The following is an 18,261-nucleotide window of genomic DNA, read 5'->3' as shown; positions in this document are numbered from 1 at the left end:
CTGAATAGTCTGATTTTCAGTCTTTTGGGGAGTGCATTAGTCCTACCGGCCACAGGGCTGCACTGGAAGCTCACACTCAGCTGACTCCTTCTGACAGTGACTGGCAGGCAGGCTACCATCCTAACAAGCGTGACTGAGATTCCTTCTTCAATACAGAACAGGATATACTGAAATGCACATAGGGCGCTCATACCCAGTACACCATGTCATTAAGATCACTCTGCACTAGTGGCCTGTTATCTGGATCTTTTACCACACCCCTGATCTCTCCAAGTAAATTCTCTCAAAAATTTTATGGTTTTCTTGCTATTAGAGAACCCTGACAGAACTAACTTTTAGTCATTTTAAAATGTCTCAGCTTAGCCGCTGCTTAAAATACTTCCTAGATACTGTTGAAATGTAAAGAAGTCATCATTTATAATACAAGTATAGCTAGTTTTGTCTAGTACGAAATATGGGACAAGAAAATATTCTAAAAATTTCCAGCTTTGATGAATAAGAATTCTACTGTTGCATCGCGTAACAGCTTAATAACAAGTAGTCAACACAGTAAAAGTCTAGCCATACTTAATGCTGCTAGCCAAAGATCTCCATTTACATTCTTTTGCTGTGTCCAGTTCTTTGCTATTCTAACTTGTCAGTATTCATTGTACCAGCTCCTCCTTTCTTCCATTTGTTTTGATATTGATGTGGCTATTTCTCAAGCAGTTTCAGTCCCCTCTACAGTAAGCTGTCATTTTCCAGTGTTGGTGGTCTTCTTTCTCAAGTGGGGTGTTCTTACCTGAAATGATTTCCAATCTTCCTTCACATTTTTCTGTTAAAAATACTGCCTTTACTGTCTGTCCCTTCATTGGTGCTTTCAATTTTGTTACATTTATCCATTCAAAACGTGAAGCCTATATACTACTACTTTACATAGTGGAGTGAAGAGAACAGAGTGGTATCAACGCTGGCATTGATTTACAGCCTGTGATCAATTCTCTTTTATCTGCTAAAGCAAGGTCTAATACAGCACTTGTGTAGGTTGAACACAACATTTTTGGAGTAAGTACTCACAGAGAAAACTCCGACCTTTTACAGGGAGTCTGCTGTTGGTTGCACAAGATCTCCAACACAGATCAGCTGGAATACAACCTCTCAGCTCAAGCTACACTGCGCCTACGAGAGCAGCAAAAGCAGCCTCCAGCCTCCTGGCCCTCCAGGCATTGCGAGCACGGGGCTCCACCACTTTCCAGCCCCAATACCACGGTTCTCGTCTCATAAAAAAGGGATAGCTAAAGGGAGTCGTTAGGCATGCCTGGGTGTTGTGCCAACGTGGACTTGAGATTGTTCAGAGCTAAAAGCCGGGAAGTATTTTTCTGGGTTTGGCAATGCTGACTCAGCCTCAGATAACAGATTCTCTTCCTCCCCGCCCATCGCCACAAGGAGAGGTTTAATTCATGGGACCTGACGCTAACGATACTGCTCTTTCTGTTGTATCACTGATTCAAAAACATAGAAGGTTTTGTCAAAACAAATGTTTCAGGATTTGGGAAAATACAGCACTGTATCTCTGCTAGTTCTAATAGAGATTCCCTTTCAAGTTATGAAGGTTGAGATTTCAGCCCCCGGAAATAATTTCTCAGCAGATATTGCTCTCAGAGAGCAACAGAAAATGAGAAGAAAATGAGAGGGGTAAGAAAGAGGAAGGATAAATAAAATGAGTTTCTCTTCCTTAGCATGATCTCTGACTATCACAAGTCATGCTTACAAACTTACACATTTATAACAATGATCCAGGCATTTTTTACAGCTGTTTCATACCTTGACATCCCCTATTCGCTATCTGCTGGAAACCATCTGGACAAGTGCATTTGTAAGAACCATCAGTATTCATGCAGCTTCCTCCAAGGCAAATATCACTGTCTTGAAGGCATTCATCAACATCTGAAATAAAAATGTAACTGGATTATTAGATGATATAAAAACTGATGAAACTTTTAAAAGCGATACTTTGATACTAGCATAGCACCTTGAAGCTATCACGCCCTTGAATAACTGTGTGTGGAAATCAAGTTTACTGCACTTTCAGACATCCTTTTAATTTCCCTCTCATCAAACTTCTTGTATCTCTAGAGACCTTTAAAATTTGAGTTTGTATGTCATTGATTCCTGGCAAATATGTTTAACATGTGCCACCTGCATCTCTAATGAAAGCTACCATAACAGATCTTCATATCACTCTTCACCTTACTTTAACAGTGACTGCGGCGTTGCAGTCGTACAACTAAAAAGAAATCCAAGCAGCTGTCCACTTAGAAGACAGGCACAACAAATGCCCGCTAACACAAGTTTGTAGTTTCAATATGCATCTTTGGATGTGTTTAGACCACTACACGGAGATCCCTGAGCTGGGAGCGACCCGACTCAGACGTCCCCTGGAGTCCGGGCAAGCCCAAGCACAGCTGGTGCTGTGGGATAAAGGTGCTGAGTGCTGCATAGCAGGTTAAGTCTCAGGACACAAACTAGATAGAAAATAATCAAATATTTCAAGAACAGGACACTGGCATTGTCTCCACCTAAAGGCTTTTCTTCCCATTGTCTCTCAAAGGGTTTAAAGGCAGCCCAATGGATGAAACAGCACAGCCGCTGTGGGTGCAGGATTAACTCAGCACGTGCCTACCTTCCAGTGATGTTAGATGGTTTTGTTTCTCTAACGATCACAAGGTATTTGATGACTGTGACTTTAAGTTTTAAAAGCAAACAGGAAATGAGAGAGTCCAATCAAAGCAGCATCTTGTAAGCAACATTCCCCTGCCTCCAGAGTGCCCTACCTCGTAATTCACTGAGGCTATTGCTATTGCTCTGATAATGCAGATAGTTTCCTTTGAAAAACAGTTATCAAAGACTTTTTCCACTGCCTTGGATTATTCTGATATCTTAGGCATGGATTTTTCGCTGATTAGAATTATAACTTTTTCCTATGTTGCAGGAATGAATAATTGTAATTAAAAAAGAGGACACGACCTCATTTCTACACTTATCTCTGGACAGCCCACACTAGATCAGAGTGCAGCGATCCTTGGGATTTAATCTATTTGATAAAAATAAGAAACAGGGATGGCTTTCTTACATAAATGAGTGTTATTGCAGATAAAATTGCACTTAATGCTGACAAAGCTGTGACGTTTTGATAACCACGTTTTCTAACCATTTTCAACTGAGAAATACATTGTGGTTTATTTCAAACAGCAATTAATTTTGACTAGGAGCATGGGAAAAAAATTAATGACTCCCTTGTGCTGAGTTAACGCCAAGTCTCACAACAAGAAGGCGCCTTCTGCCAAATTCAGTCAGAATGCATTATTTTCCGTATAGGATGCAAAGCTCCCTTTCTCTGATGCAACTCTTCACAGGTTCTATGGTTGCTGCACAAGAATCTCCAGAAAAATATGGTCACGTATCTTGAAGACCTCTGACTACTAGGCAGTAACCTCTTTTTCTATCTTCTAGTGGAAGGTTGTGCTTTCCAATTTCATTAAGAGTTCAGTGCAAGGATGCATACAGAGTGTGTAGACTGCACATATACATGTACACACCAATGTATACAACAATGTTTTGCAAATTACCTTTATTCTTAAACAAGGGGCATATTGTTCAACAACTTCCAGAGAAGAACTTCAGCCAGAGAGTTGCAAAAAGCACAGCTGAACATGAGCACAGTATCATTCTGCCAAATTCTGCAATATCCCTACAATTCTGCACAAGCGTATAATGATCAAACCAGCATCCTGCTACATTTTTAAGAAAACTTCTGAAGTAGAAGAAATCCTTATTGAATAAACAAGTGCATTTCTTAGAAGTGATGTGCCAATCACATTGGCTTTATAGCCTGAGACATTTCTGGGTATCCTCGGACGTGACAAATGTCCATCTCTGAGTCTTTGAGAAACTGGACAGAATTTGAACCACTCTCATTCTTGACACAGTACCTCTGCATCTGTTGCAACTCATTAAGATCGTGAAGCCGGGTGAGAGTAAAATTCTTTGACAAAAGTTTCTAGCGCCTTGCTTAATCAGCCCACATTTCTTGAAGCTGATGCAAGTGATGCTGGTATTCACCAGAAGCTCTGAGAAGATCTTAAGTTTTTCTACGACCATATTCCCCAAACAGGTCAGTACCGAAGAGTATCAGTGTGCTGAGGAGATTTTATAAGATATCCTTGTTCCTTGTTGGTGAGAACTTCAAGAGGTGCTGTCACTCAATAAATGCAGACAATCCAATATCCCCACTGCTGACCAGGTCTGGTCTGATATTACAGGCTTGTCTTGAGAAGACAGCATTTGGCTGGCTCAAGGGGAACTGCTGTGGGTGAGAAGGTGGGAACTGCTTCCTAGAATGCTGTGTGGAGGATAACCTACCAGCAGAGCACCGTTGGGTACAGCAGCAGTAAGGAGCTTTGTCTTCCACGGTATCAGCAGCTACAGAAAGCACACCAGGGACTGGAAAGTACCATATGTACAGTGAGACCTGAACCGAGAGGTTTTTTCCCCCCTAGGGTGAGATAAGGAAGCAACGGAGGTACAGTCTTTTCTGGAGCTCACCAGTAAGTAATCTCACATGCTCAAGGTGACCATGAGTAGTGCAGCAGATGGACCACACCAGGTGGTATAGTCAACGATGGAGAAAAGGGAGTAGCTTTGAAATAATCAATCAGAAAAAAATCTGTTTGCCTATTACTGCACAATTAAATCATTCTACTTGAGAGATAAGAGAATGTTTCTGTTTTCTGTAACACAGCATTTCTCCCTGTGTTTACTGTACCTCTTTCACCTTTTTTTTTTGTTTGTTTTGTTTTTTTACAAGCTCAGTTTGTAGAATGCCTTCTGAGACAGATCCCCCTGGAGCTCATCTTATACTACATATTTTCTCCTGCCAGTGCACATGTGGGATTGTGGTGGCTGGCTACAGGTTCCCAAAAACAGCTGGAGAAGAAGTTTTAATTTAGCAGGCCCCCATGTGAACCGTGTATGCTGGCAGGAGCTTTTGCAGTACAGATCCTGTGTGTCAGAATTTGAGCAACAAGGTTTGGAAAGGCTTAATTGTTTTTGGTAACAACGTCAACTGCTCTTCCAGTCTTGCTGTTGGAAACACACACTGATTGCTTGTATGTGGAAAAACGACAGGGACTATTTCTAAGAATCCATTAAATATGTGGCTGTGTAGGTGGGGACTCTTGAATGGTTGACAGTAAAGTATTGAGAAATAAAGAGGAGTAACATATCCTTCTGCCCCATTCTCAGAATCTGAGTTCACGCCTACAGCTGAAATACTCAAGATCTTATTGAAAAAAAATGAATCAGTAGCTTAAGTCCGCAAGCTTACCTTCACACTGATCTCCAGTAGATGACAACGTGTAGCCTTGGCTGCAAATACATCTGAAAGATCCTTCTGTGTTCCTGCAGCGTCCGTTCGTACAGAGTGATCGGTGCTGGCATTCATCTACATCTGAAGCAGAAGAGACAGTGAAAAGATAACACATCTGAAAATACTAATTACTAATCAAACAGTGCAATAACCAATTCTGAACAAAACAGCAGTGTCAATATCCAGTACTGCTTCTCTTGGTCTGATTTATTAACAAATGCAGGCAGTCAATATAATACATAAAAATATATGAAACTGCAGATTGGATGTTTTCCTTGAGCTGACTGCATTCAGCATCCTCTCCAGGAGTGTCAATAAGTCCCTCAGTGCACAAACAGGTACACACAGGCACACAAATACACACACATGCTTTTGTTGCTTTTATATCTGGCAAAGGTAACTGGCCAGCCGCTCCAGTGAGTCAGCAAAACCCACAAAATACTTTCCAGCAGGATCACCACCTTTTAACAGGGTGTGGTTTTCAGATGCACACTGAGAGGCTGTTCCCCTATTAAATTGTACCTTAAAGCTCCTTTAAACGCTTGCCTTGTAACAGTTTAAATCCTCTAAGTATGGGGAAATGTCTCTCTGCTTCCATAACCACTGCTAATCCCTCAGCGCTTCAGTTCTCACGAAGTGGGGTCAGCCCGAGTTAACAGATGGACCTGAACATCAAACTTAAATTTTCCTACAAAAAACTCAAAAAATTGGTGGGGAGCGGAATTCAGAACACAGCACATGTCTTGTTTGAGCTAGGAAACCCGTTTTCCCTCCCATATTTATAAAATACTCTTTAAGGAACAGTAATTAAATCTCTACTGTAGGTTCTCAGCCACTTGTAGGACTTAGGCACGGCAAAACGTCTTTCTGAAAATAGACTCCAACCCAAACAGGAGAAAGTTACTCAATGAAGTTTTTCAGGTCTGTGTTATGGCTACACAGTCTGACCTCTTGAGTAATGGTCCCTTGCAACCACAGAAGTTTTGAATTTAAGGATCACCGAAACCTGTGGGGCTGCACGAAGCATCTGGGCACACGTACGTGTCCTCATTTGCGAAGGGTGCACTTTAAGAGGAACAGCCTGCACATGCCAGCTCAGCTTGGCAAGGGCCCTTTTCCACGAAAGGCTCCGAGGAAGCAGTCAGACTTTGTCTACATACTTTCCCCAAGAAAAGTCTGCTGTGCGTCCTGGACAGCACATTTAACTCACCCGAGACACTTCACTTACACTGATGTTTTGTTTCAAACTTCCTGACTAATTTACATGAACGACCATTTAGTTTTACTGCATTATTTTTAGCACTCAGAAGTCTGAAAGCGTTTGGTGCTATACACAGACACTTAAGGAAGGGTCGGGGAAGGGAAAAGAAGGAAAAACAACATCCGACAAGAAACGTTCAGGCTTCTGTGTGCTTCCACAGCTTGGAGACATTCTCCCAGATTTTCACCTTTGGGGATTTTCACCTTTCAGTTAGTCCCGTCCCTAAGGAGAGGTATATTCATACCTCCTGCACACACTCTAAGTTCTCTCTCAACTACTCTGCACTGACTTCAGAACTAATTTTTTTCCCCTGAAGCAGTCCTGATGGGAACTTAGATGTGTAAGGAATGTAGAACCTGACACTGTGGAGGTACAGGTTCAAAATACGACACCAAAGTCTCTCCACTAAATGTACTACTTGAAATGCAGTGACACCAACTCCGTGTTAACTGACTGCTGGGTTCCAAGAGGGCGCAGCCTGGGTTCTTTGATTGCGCTCACACACGTGAAAGAAAAAAATATAGAAGGAAAAGCAATTAAGGCAGTGAAAGCCACTGTCCCCAAACCTCCAAAATGATAGAAATGCCAAGGATTTTGCAGAAATTCAAATTTAGCAATATAAATATTACTACACGTTCTTGATTGGCTTTATAAACAAATATCAAAATCTACAATGTGACCATCAAAGCCATAAAATGGAAATGCATATTCTTACAGTTTTGGTTATTTAGCCTCAGTGTTGTACATTTGTTGTTTCTCCATTAAAAGGAATACTATCGGCTGAAAAATAATTTCTGAAAGGTAAGCACAACCTTAGGAATTTTAGTCATGTTCTTTCCTACCTTCACACTGATCCTCTGATGCAGAGAGCTTGAAACCTTGGCCACAAATACATCTGAAAGACCCCTCCGTATTTTCACAGCGTCCATTTGTACAGAGATTGCCGTACTGACATTCATTTATATCTGTGAATACAAAGAAAGCATAAGCGTATGATTAACTTGGATACAACCATCTTTCAGTTGAGCGTGGAAATCTATACAAATTCTGCCATAAGCACAGTTATAATCGGTTTTCCTGTATATTTTGACCTTGACAATTCTGTAGCAAATCTGATTTTAAAAAGGGATTTGAACTGGAGTGCCATTTTTAACTTCTTCCAACAGGCAGCTCACATTGGAATTCCCACCTAAACTACAGATAAATCTATTCTACATAAGTCTGAAGTGAACCAATTGACTTGCCTTTATTAAACAGAAGTGTCTATGTTCCTGGTTTTAAATCCTGGAAGACTGCAATATCAATAGCATCAAAGAACTGCAGAATTGTCCCAATATACTTTCAAGTGCATCAATTGCAGGCAAAGGAGTGAGCAGAGGTAAAAAAATAGACTGAAAATAGCACTGGGGAAAACTAGCAGAGCTGCAACTGACCTAAACTAACAGCAGAAACAAATTGATTCATGGAACAATGGACTCAAATACCCTTCAGAGATAACTTGGGAAATATTTTCCTTTCCAGTTGTACCACACTGCAAAGCTACAGATTAAGACAAGCTCTGTCTGCATTACATTTTCTAAAATGTCTATGGCTCATTTCCAACATGATGTAAGTCTAGGATAAACAGAAAATGAAGACTGAGCACATCACTAATGATGTGAGGGAGATGTCTAGGCTTAGAACATTTCATAAAACAAAGGAAAAAGGGAAATTACATGCAGTTATACAAGGAAAAAAAATATCAGCAACTTGGAACCAAGACTTATTCCTTGCATGACTTAGTTTTATTTTCTTTCTCTCACTCCACTCCTACTAACCTGATTAGCAAGAATAAAACAAGTGAAAGTTATTCCATGGCATTTTCAACCAGGCTATTTTCATAAATAGGTATAGAAATCAAGCTTGATATCATGAAAGAATGCAAAATTAAGTCAACTTTGCATTTTTCAAAAAAGGAATTAAATAAGAGGAAACCTTTCTTAACAGAGCGCACGTGCCACATTCCTTGCAAAGGCAGCAGGAGCCCAGGCAGGTGGGAAGGAGCCAAACGCAGATGAACACGGACTGGTGTGTGCTAAGTGAACCACATCAGTTTGTTGTCAACATTTCATAGTTTGCTCTAACTCCATTAAAATCAATGAAATTACCTCAGAAACACATTTCTCCACAGTAAGTCAGATCACAAGACCAAATAATGCAGCTATGACATGGTGATAAATCGTAATTGCTACAACACGCCTTCTTTAGAAATTCAGGTGTTTGAGAAAGGCATCATCTGATGAGGTGATGAGGCTCTGACAGCTCCACCATGTGTTTTTCAGGTGCTTCACCGCAACTTGGCTCTAGTCTTGCCCCACAGATAAAAAGCCCATTTGCGGCTAGAGCACAGTGGACGCCACCAGCGCTATTGCAACCAAACCAACCCTCTTGGACTGCTTCATGAACCGAACCAGATCACAGCAACTGGGAGCCATTTGGCAATCAGCTATGGAAGTGCACTGCCCGTCTGCCCTACAACAATAATGCAAACACCCCCTCTGTAGGTGATGTCCGCAGAGCGGACCGGAGCATTCACAACAGACAGCAGACCCTCCGTGAGTAAGGTCAAAATTAAGTTTTTGGTAGTGCCCCAGGAAGTGGCACTCAAAACTGCAAAAGATTATTTCTTTTTGCACAATGGATTAATTTGTTCTTTCTTAAATATATCTCAAATAGTCAAAACTGATTTTGGGGGGAAAAAAAAAATAAAACATTTAAAAACAAATTGACAAATCTATGCGAGAAATCTGTCCTAAAAACCTAACCTAAAGTGAGACAAGCTGCTTTAAGATATGCTGATGTTTTGCTGGAAGTACAGATAATTAAGTTTTTATTAATATGCTTTGTGAGCATACTGAGGACTATTGAAAAGCCTCCCAGTCACACTGATGAGTTACCACTCTCATGCTTTTTCCATTTGCTAATACCTCCAAACAATGGCTGACTAGCATTTCGCTGATAATACATCCCCCCTTTCAGTTCCATATTTTTTATTTCAGGAATTTAATTTCGTAATTATAATTTTATTGTTTGCAGTCTAGATTCACTATTCATTTCTCCACAGTAAAACATGATTTTCCTCATATATCCTGGGTCTGAGAACATGAAGTAACTTCAAAAAACTTGTATTTTCAATTCTTGTGGAAAGAAATGGGGACCCAAGGCACAGTGCTGTCACCAGGTTGTAACACTGACGGAATAGGAAATACAGCATCTCGGAATAAGAGTTATAACTGGAGATACAAAGAGTACTGAACATACCATGGCACTGTCCATTCCAGCCCCTGAATCCCGCTCTGCAAGGAATGCACTGGTACGAGCCAGGAGCGTTAACGCACTGCGCATCTGGACAAGTGGTCGGAGTCAGGCATTCATCAATGTCTTCAAAAGAGAAGGTAAAAGGAAAAAGGTACAAGGTTGCATAGATTAGTGCACCTCTGCGGAATACATTAGATCCTAGTCCATGCAAATTAATCTGAGTTTTCTTTTATACTACAAATCCTTTGTAGGTCCTCCATAACATCCAACAGATCAGTCTTCTAGCTTAGACAGGTAAGAAGAACTTTGCTTACGTCACCCCTTTACCATATTGAAGTATCCTGAGGTTTTTCCTATAGTCAGTCTCAAGAGACTTTGGAAGTGCATTGCAACAACAATAAAATTGTAACTCTAGTTTCTTAAAGCAAAGAGGAATTTGGTATTGTCCAGTGTCCTAGAGTTATGCAGCATGTAAGTATTAAGTGGACTATAAATTTAACTGTGTGACTGGTAATCAAAGACCCTTACAGGGAGTAGAGAGTTAATTACATCTGAAAGGAGGCAAAAGCTACACAAATATCACTGAGGCTGGCAACATTTAGGGTGGTAGAGGGATTTGTTGCCTCAGGAGAGGTCCTAGTTACAAAAGATAGGTCCTGAAAAACTCGTGGATCTCAAGGTAGATGCTCAGAGCCTGGACGAGAACTTCTCATCCTGGAGGGATTAAACCCACGCTCCATGCAATATATGCAATCTGACAGAGACTGCACACAAAAATGACATTCAAAGACAAGTTGCTGTCAAGTTACCAATGATCAAAAGATGCTGGAATTAAAACTGTGTGGGCAGCCTCATTCCAGTCTGCTCCCATACTCAAGTATCATTTTATAATACAGTCTTTAATTACACAGTAATTATAATCTTTCCTGCCACAGACTTGCTTCATGCAGTTCTAATAAAAAATCCAGCTTTCGAAGCTCCTGTCCCTTCCCTGCCCCAAGCCGAGCAGTTTGAGGATTGCTACTCCAGCACAGATAGCAGGGAGGCAACTTACTCCTAGTTTTGGGAACAAGCTTACAGAAGGAAAGTTGCCTCCAGTACTTGTAATTTAACTGGACAATGCTCCAACCTTCAGGGAATTGAACATTCCAGCCCCAAAAAACTAACTGCATGGGGGCAAATCGCAATTTTTTCATAGAATCATGATTGTCCAGCTGAGAATGTTTTCTCATGAAAACAGCAACGGACCTCTTCTTCGTGAAACTGCTGGGAGATTTTTTTATTAAGAAAAAAATTCCACTTCTGGCGAAACCTGTTCCCAGAACTGCCTGGACTGTATCTGCCCTCAAAACACACACGAGTGATGTATTTGGTACGGAAATCTTCAGTCAAAATAAAGTCTAAATGCTGCAAAGCTTAAAGCAACCACAAGCAGATTTTTATAGGAATATTTAATCGTATGTAATGATGTTTAGCTACACCTATAACACCATTCCACATAAACTATAGACTCTACAAAAACAACGCATATGCATTCTTTCTGTTTCCCAGGCTAGGCGCACGAGGAGGTGGAAAGGAATTATTTGTGGAATCTGGAATCTGTCAGTAGGGTGACTATCATGTGTAGGTGTAACGACACGGTGAAATGCTTCCCTGAATGTGTCATTTCCTTCGTTTGATGGATTTAGTGTAGGAGGGCTTTTCCTTTAAGCAACTTTAAATAATTTTCAACTGAGAATTTGGTTTCACAGATTACATATCATTAAGTTAAATGATAGAGGACTATCACCACGCTACTTAAAGCACAAGCTCATAAGAAATTTGACACACCGTGATATTCTAATTTCTAGCCTATTTTAATCACAGATTCCCTACTGACAGAGGAGATTTGGAAAAAGTAGTTGTAACAGTGGAGTGTGTGAAACATTTATTTAAATTTAAAAAAAAAAGTCTGAATTGAAAGAAGAATCTTTTAGCAACGTGCAGAGCAGCAAATATATCCACAGCAGCTTTACGTCGCTTATTTGAGAAGCAACTTAACATGGTAGCAATTTTATTCTGTCCTAAGTAACTTAAGACTAAAGCCATGAACAAAACTATGTTTAAAATGAAATGGCTGCTTGTGGTTTTTAGTTCACAATTCAAGTTGAAAATGAAAAAAGAAAAAAAAGAACAGCAAAAAAGAAAAAATATCACACTGAAAAATAAAGTGAAGTTTTGCCGGTCAGATGTCCTAGGATCTCCTGCAACATGAAATACCTGCTAGATATATATTTCCAAATGAAAGGGAGTCAGCTTATCATTTGCTACCTGTTATATAATATAGGAAAAATAATAGTTGTGGTGTTTTTTTTAAACAAAAACTTGGTAAAATATGCAGGGAAGGACTAACAATGAAGTGAAGAGATTCCAAGGCAGGAGCTGTTAAAATAGCTGTCCTGAGATGGTTCTGTCTATAGTGGGGGAACTCCTTTGTAGTGTCTTAAATCTAAAAATTGAATTGCAGTTCCACACATCAAATAGCTGCAAAGATTGGAGAGCACTCAAAAAGGTTTCTTGTTTAAGATTGCACCCTCTGAGAATCCTCCCTCTGCAGCTCAAGCCGCAGTGTTAAGCCTCCCTTGAACAGCAGGCAATGCTAATCACTCCAAACAGCGGTACCATTTGGCATTGTTTCTGTGATATGAATAAATGGTGACTTCACTTCATCATCCAGGACATACTGGAGATAAAACAAGCAAGGCCCTTTTGAACATTCTGCCATTTTTAGCTGGTGTACAGGGAGAAGTCAAATGATCTGAAGAAAAATTAAATGAAGAAAGTAGCTGTGAGAGAAATCCATCAGTAAAATTAAGCTAGAGAAATTACCCATGGAAATAAAGCACAGAGTGAGATGGGGAAAGGGAACTCTGAACACAAATTGATAAAAACCCACTGTGTCAAGATATTCCATCTAAAACCAAATAGCAAGTGGAGACTGAAAGGAATTAAAAGAAATATACCAGGTAGAAAAATATTAAGTTAAACATGAAAAAAAAAATCTGTTATTTTAATATTTTTATCTAATGGCCAGATTACTTCAAAAACAAAGAAACAGATGTAAAGTCTTCTGTTGATACCAGAAACAGCAGTCAATGAGAACAAACGGCTCTTCCTATTGCAGTTGTTTGGCTTGGCCACTGTTACTGTACTGCTACTGGTGAAGAGTCCAAACCTACCTTCACATTCACCTCTTCTGTTCATTTGGTATCCACTGTCACAATATTCACATCTGTACGAGCCAACAGTATTTATACAAAAGCCTTCCCCGCAAGTATGAGGTCTTGAACATTCATCAAAATCTGCAGATGAGAAAGAGAAGTTAAGAGAAACTTTGCTTCACCATGGAATCGCTATGCATCTCCCCTAAACTCTGCTTTAATTAAACATTAATAATGAGTTTGGATTTTCAAGCTGTTTGCAAGCCACAGCCCTACAGCTGTTCTTACTGAGCAGTTCCATCTTCACCTCACTGCTTGTAATCACAGAGATAATGAGACCTAGAAACAACCAGGCTGCAGGAAGAAGGCCAGTGAGCAGCTCCGTGGCTGCAAATGCAACGTGTGTCACTGCAGGTAATGTTGTGCCCAAGGCAGCGCTGACCTGAGGAAGACCACGGCCAGCTCAGGGTGTTTGTGCTGCTCTGCACAGTCCATAGCTGTCGGCAGCTATATTTAAAAATATGGTTTGTTACGGCTGCTAGGGATTGAACGTTTTGAATATTTGTATTTTCCACCACAGAAGGTGTTTTTATTAAATGGTAATTTTCCTAAACCAGCATGATACTGAATAAATTCTTGTGTTTCAACAAATTACAATTTTGAAAGGTAGTAGGAGATACTCAAATATTTTTCTCACCACAATACCTGGTGAGATACTGTTAAAAACACTTCCAGACATCAGTCCAGTACCAATGACATTGAAGAAAAAAGCTGAAAAAGGGGATTTTAGGGGGTTTTAGATAAGCTTCTTGACTCGTTTTTCTATTTTTATTTTCAATAAAGGAGACCAGTAATTACCAACACAGTCTGTTCCATCTTCGCTGGCCATGAATCCAGCTTGGCAAATACATAGGAAACTTCCTTCTGTATTTTCACAGCGTCCAAGGGAACAGAGATGGGGTGCTTGATTACACTCATTAATATCTATAAAAGAAATAAAAACATAAGACTACAGAATAACATATTTAGTTGTGATTTATTTTGTGTATTCTGTGTCATGCTTTTGAAAAGACTGATCATATATTTATTCTAACTATTTGAAAAAAGCCCATGTTTTCCTCTTTCTCAGAGCTGCAAAAAAGATGGATCAAATAGTTTTGGTTGGAAAAATAAATGCTCTTATTGGCTTAGACTATAAGAATATTGTATTGGTCTGAAGAATGTGACATAATGACTTTTCAAATCCCTACAGTGAGTGCACGCTGAGCACAAGCTGCAAGCATGGAACATTGACACAGCTTGGATGAGTTACAAGGATTTTAAGTTGCCGCTTGGCTGTGGATGTATGCAAACTATTCTTTAACACTGTATTTACACCTGAGAGCATGAGTGCCTTACTTTGCAGATCTCCTAATGTTCTTCTTGAATATTTACAGTATACTTTCTCTTTTCAGCAGAAGGTTGAAAGGAAAGACCTAACCAAATGACTGAATTTAGTCCAGCTGCAGAGCTGGCTGCTGGGCACATCATTCTGAGAAACAGGCACTAATTGGGTCGTTCTTTCTCCAAACAGAAGTGTATGTCTTCCTAGCACTCTGCCAATTTTAGGTACCTGATATAAAGCTGAGAGGAGATTGTGTGTCTAATCACCTCTTCTCTCATTTCACAACGGGAGAGGCTTTCATTCAATTTAATTAAACTCATGTTCGGTGGCTGAAAGGTTATATCAGCAACTGGCTGGCAAATTCTATTTGACAGACAAAACCTAGTGTCTGTGTAGGTTAGAACCATTCAGCAAAGGAAGCAGCTCCTGACTGCTCTTAGCACAGTTCCCCTGAGCAGACTCTACATTTCACAGCATGGTTATTTCACATTTTTGCAGGTGTCCATTCATACCAGAGCACTTTGTCTGCTGATCGTTAAGCCTGTATCCCTCGTAGCAGATGCAAGTGTATCCCACAGGCAAATTCACGCAGTGTCCCGCTCCGCAGATATCAGGATTAACTGTACATTCATTGATTTCTAAGCAAACAAACAAAAAAAGTTTAATGTTAAACTCTCCCACATAGTTCAGTAAGTGAACAATGTTCTGTAATCCCAGGAGAAAGATCAGCCCTGGAAACAACTGTAAATTAAGTTTGTAAATCCTGAGCTTCTGTTACATCCATAACCTTATCTGGACGAACCTAGAAACCATCTAGGCTTTTCCTAAACACATACTCTCACGTCCCATTCAAGATTTATAAATGGGTACATAAAAAATAAAGTAAAATTAATATAAAGTAAAAATGTATACAATTTAACCTTTGCAGCGAAGGTTAAGAAAATTATTTTTACAGAATACTCATCTGTTAACGGCTTGGATGTGTTTTGTAAGATAAGGAGGTTCAGATATGGATAGCATTGGATGCTAAACTCTTACAGCAGTTTTAGAAATTCTTGAAGTATATTTGTTACTGCAAAAAAATACCAATTTAGTTGCAATTTAAACTAAGGTTATACAGCAGCATGAAATCCTAATTCCTGAAAAAGAAGTTAACATCTGTAAAGAAGAATAATTTATCCAGACTATTTAGTAATAGGTTACATTTAAATGTAATTAAATCTTAAAGTACAGAATTTACGACACTCAAAAACATCTCAATTCTAACTGCATTTGGTTTTTTAAAACCAATTTAGGATTTTGACCTACAAATCTCACTTCACTTGGACTTTACTATCTCAAATATCTGCACAACAGACTGATTTATGTGCACACAGCAATTTCTAGTTCCACTCCTTTTCCTGAGGAAACAAAAACCAGCAGAACATGGAAAACTAACATTTTTCCCTAACTGATGTGAGTTCCCAGCAGAGTAACTTCCTCTCCCTGTAAGGAAGCAGGGAGCTGGCTGGCAGCAGGGGCACAGTCACAGCAGGGCTGACTTCCACACTCTGGTTTGACAATCACCAGCAGCAGAACTTTCATATGGGACTGACGGACTGCGATTATAGGTAATGGAAGGAGGCAGCTGAATGCTTACAGACAGGATATTTTCCCTGTTTCCTGTTAATTCTGAGAGTAGCCAGTGTGACACTGTGATGCTCTCATGTATACACACACGGTACATTCACCTTTTTGTGTTCAAACTTACAGCAAGTGAAATTCTCATGCCTTTTGGACACAGCCATTGCTGAGACAATTGTCAGCTATGAGAGGAGCATTACTTGCATTTCTGTTATTTTCACTTCTTGACACATGGCTGTGGAGAAGGCTTCTTCAAAAAAGGAAGCAGCACAAACATCAAAAAACCATTTCAAAATAGATCTTACAGTGAGTTCTCACCTGCATTTTGTAGAATATGCTTATTTACATCCCTCAAAGAACATGATCACGAATACACATGTGCACACTGTCCAAAGACCTGACTTGGAACCAAGAAGTCTTCAGTTCCGGATTTTGGTTGCAGATCGTGTACTCTGAGGTAGAATGACTAATTTTTCCTTCTATCATTTATTTGTAGGCACAGAACTGGCAGGTGCATCCTGGGAGGGTCCAGTCCTAGCCCTGTTGGCAGTGCCCTCATTGGTGTGCTGTTCTGCACTTTCTATGTCTCCCCAGAATATTCCCTTCTGTTCTACAGCCACATTCTCTTCACTATTACAATTCAGAAGCAGCATGGAACAAGTTATAGTGTCAGGAACTCGCAGTCATTTCTGAAGTTATTTTAGTTCTAAAAAGGAAGTACAATACCTGTAACTTGAGTAGGTGCAATTACTTGACTTGCACTGGAAGTAGAGACTTCAGGAGCAACTTCAACAGGCAGAGGAGGAGATGTTTTCTCAATCACTACTGTGTGACATGGAATGGAAATCAATCACATCCAAAAAAAACCCTTAAAGCATTCATACGTGATATTGAAAGAGCCAGACACTATGGAGCTTTTCATTAGTTTATTCTGCTTAGATCTGGAGTAGAAAAAATAGTATAATTGGATTTTCCATCATTCTACTTGTGAAAAAAACTGAGGTGCTAAAGAAAGCAAGCGCAATAGCAAAACCTTTGCAGTAAAAGTTATGCATAAATCTCCAAGGAGACACCTAAGTAAAATTTCCTCTTGAAAGGAGGAGCACAAGGCCTCAACTCTGCTGACATTAAAATTCTCATGTACATAATCCAGGATATCACTTTTACCTAAAACACATCTTTGCCTCCTAAAAAATCACCCAGCCAATGCCAACCTCATTAATTCCTCCCACTTCAGCTTCCACTATTTATTTTTCTTCCATATTCTGCTCATGGAAAAATTGCTTGTGAAGCTGCAATCAATTTTTCATTAACCTCTGTTACAAGTGCTATCTTCCCATTCTTTGAAGAATTGCAAGCACTCTCTCATACTAGAAGACAAGTCAAAACAAGTTACCTGGAAACTGTGGATGCAGGTTAATTGTTGAAATTCCAGGAGAAAGCTGAGGCTGCCCAGGCTCTAGATCAGGCTGCTTTTCTTGATCAAGGGAAGCTAATTCCTAAAAGAATGATTAAAAATTTACATTCTGAAAACGGTCTCTTAATTCAGCTATGAGAACCACCCACAAAATTCCTGACTTGAGGTACTAACATTCCCACGAGTGGCTTTTCATAGTAAATCATTAATTACCAAAAAAAGAACATTGAATATTATGTTTACACAATGGCATACAATTTAACATTGATTTTATTTGAAGTAGCCATTTCAAGGAGCTTCTGATTGTATCTTTGGTTTTGTCCCTCCATAGACCTCCCATCCTTTGGTCTTTAATTGCTTATGAATAATATTTCACTGCAGTTCAGCATCACACAAAGGCATACAATCACATCTCCAAGCTTTTCACCACTGTGAAAGATTCTCTCAGCTACTGCACTGATCATCTTATTTTCATAAAAGTCTTAGACGTTTGTAAATCTTCAGGAAAATGAAATTAAGCACAGCTGCAGTTATTCCTAACAAATCCCACCACCTTCAGCATAGAGAACCTGGAACCTCCAGAATGAGGGACTTAACACAGATACCCACCCGCTCTTCTCCACTGAATACACAGCAACCCTAAGAAAACTAGGAAACTAACTTAGGTATTAA

General features: G+C 39.8%; 1 protein-coding gene across 1 annotated transcript in view; it reads right to left on the bottom strand.

Moving 5' to 3' along the window:
- Nucleotides 1-17,671, bottom strand: part of LTBP1 (latent transforming growth factor beta binding protein 1) — a gene marked incomplete at its 5' end in the record, with an annotated part of 61,780 nt that extends 44,109 nt beyond the window's left edge. Inside the window, 9 exons of the mRNA XM_010073311.1 lie at nt 1,804-1,926; nt 5,366-5,488; nt 7,511-7,633; nt 9,969-10,088; nt 13,184-13,306; nt 14,024-14,149; nt 15,062-15,187; nt 16,899-16,997; nt 17,569-17,671. Of these exons, the coding sequence (XP_010071613.1) occupies nt 1,804-1,926; nt 5,366-5,488; nt 7,511-7,633; nt 9,969-10,088; nt 13,184-13,306; nt 14,024-14,149; nt 15,062-15,187; nt 16,899-16,997; nt 17,569-17,671 (1,066 nt within the window). The remainder of the gene's footprint in view (nt 1-1,803; nt 1,927-5,365; nt 5,489-7,510; nt 7,634-9,968; nt 10,089-13,183; nt 13,307-14,023; nt 14,150-15,061; nt 15,188-16,898; nt 16,998-17,568) is intronic.
- Between the last annotated feature and the right edge of the window lie 590 nt (nt 17,672-18,261).

The sequence above is a fragment of the Pterocles gutturalis genome, unplaced genomic scaffold (genome assembly GCF_000699245.1).
Source record: "Pterocles gutturalis isolate BGI_N339 unplaced genomic scaffold, ASM69924v1 scaffold11382, whole genome shotgun sequence".
In the NCBI taxonomy this organism is placed as follows: Eukaryota; Metazoa; Chordata; class Aves; order Pterocliformes; family Pteroclidae; genus Pterocles; species Pterocles gutturalis.
The sequence above is the reverse complement of the archived record's forward strand: the minus strand, read 5'-3'. Positions and strand labels throughout refer to the sequence as shown.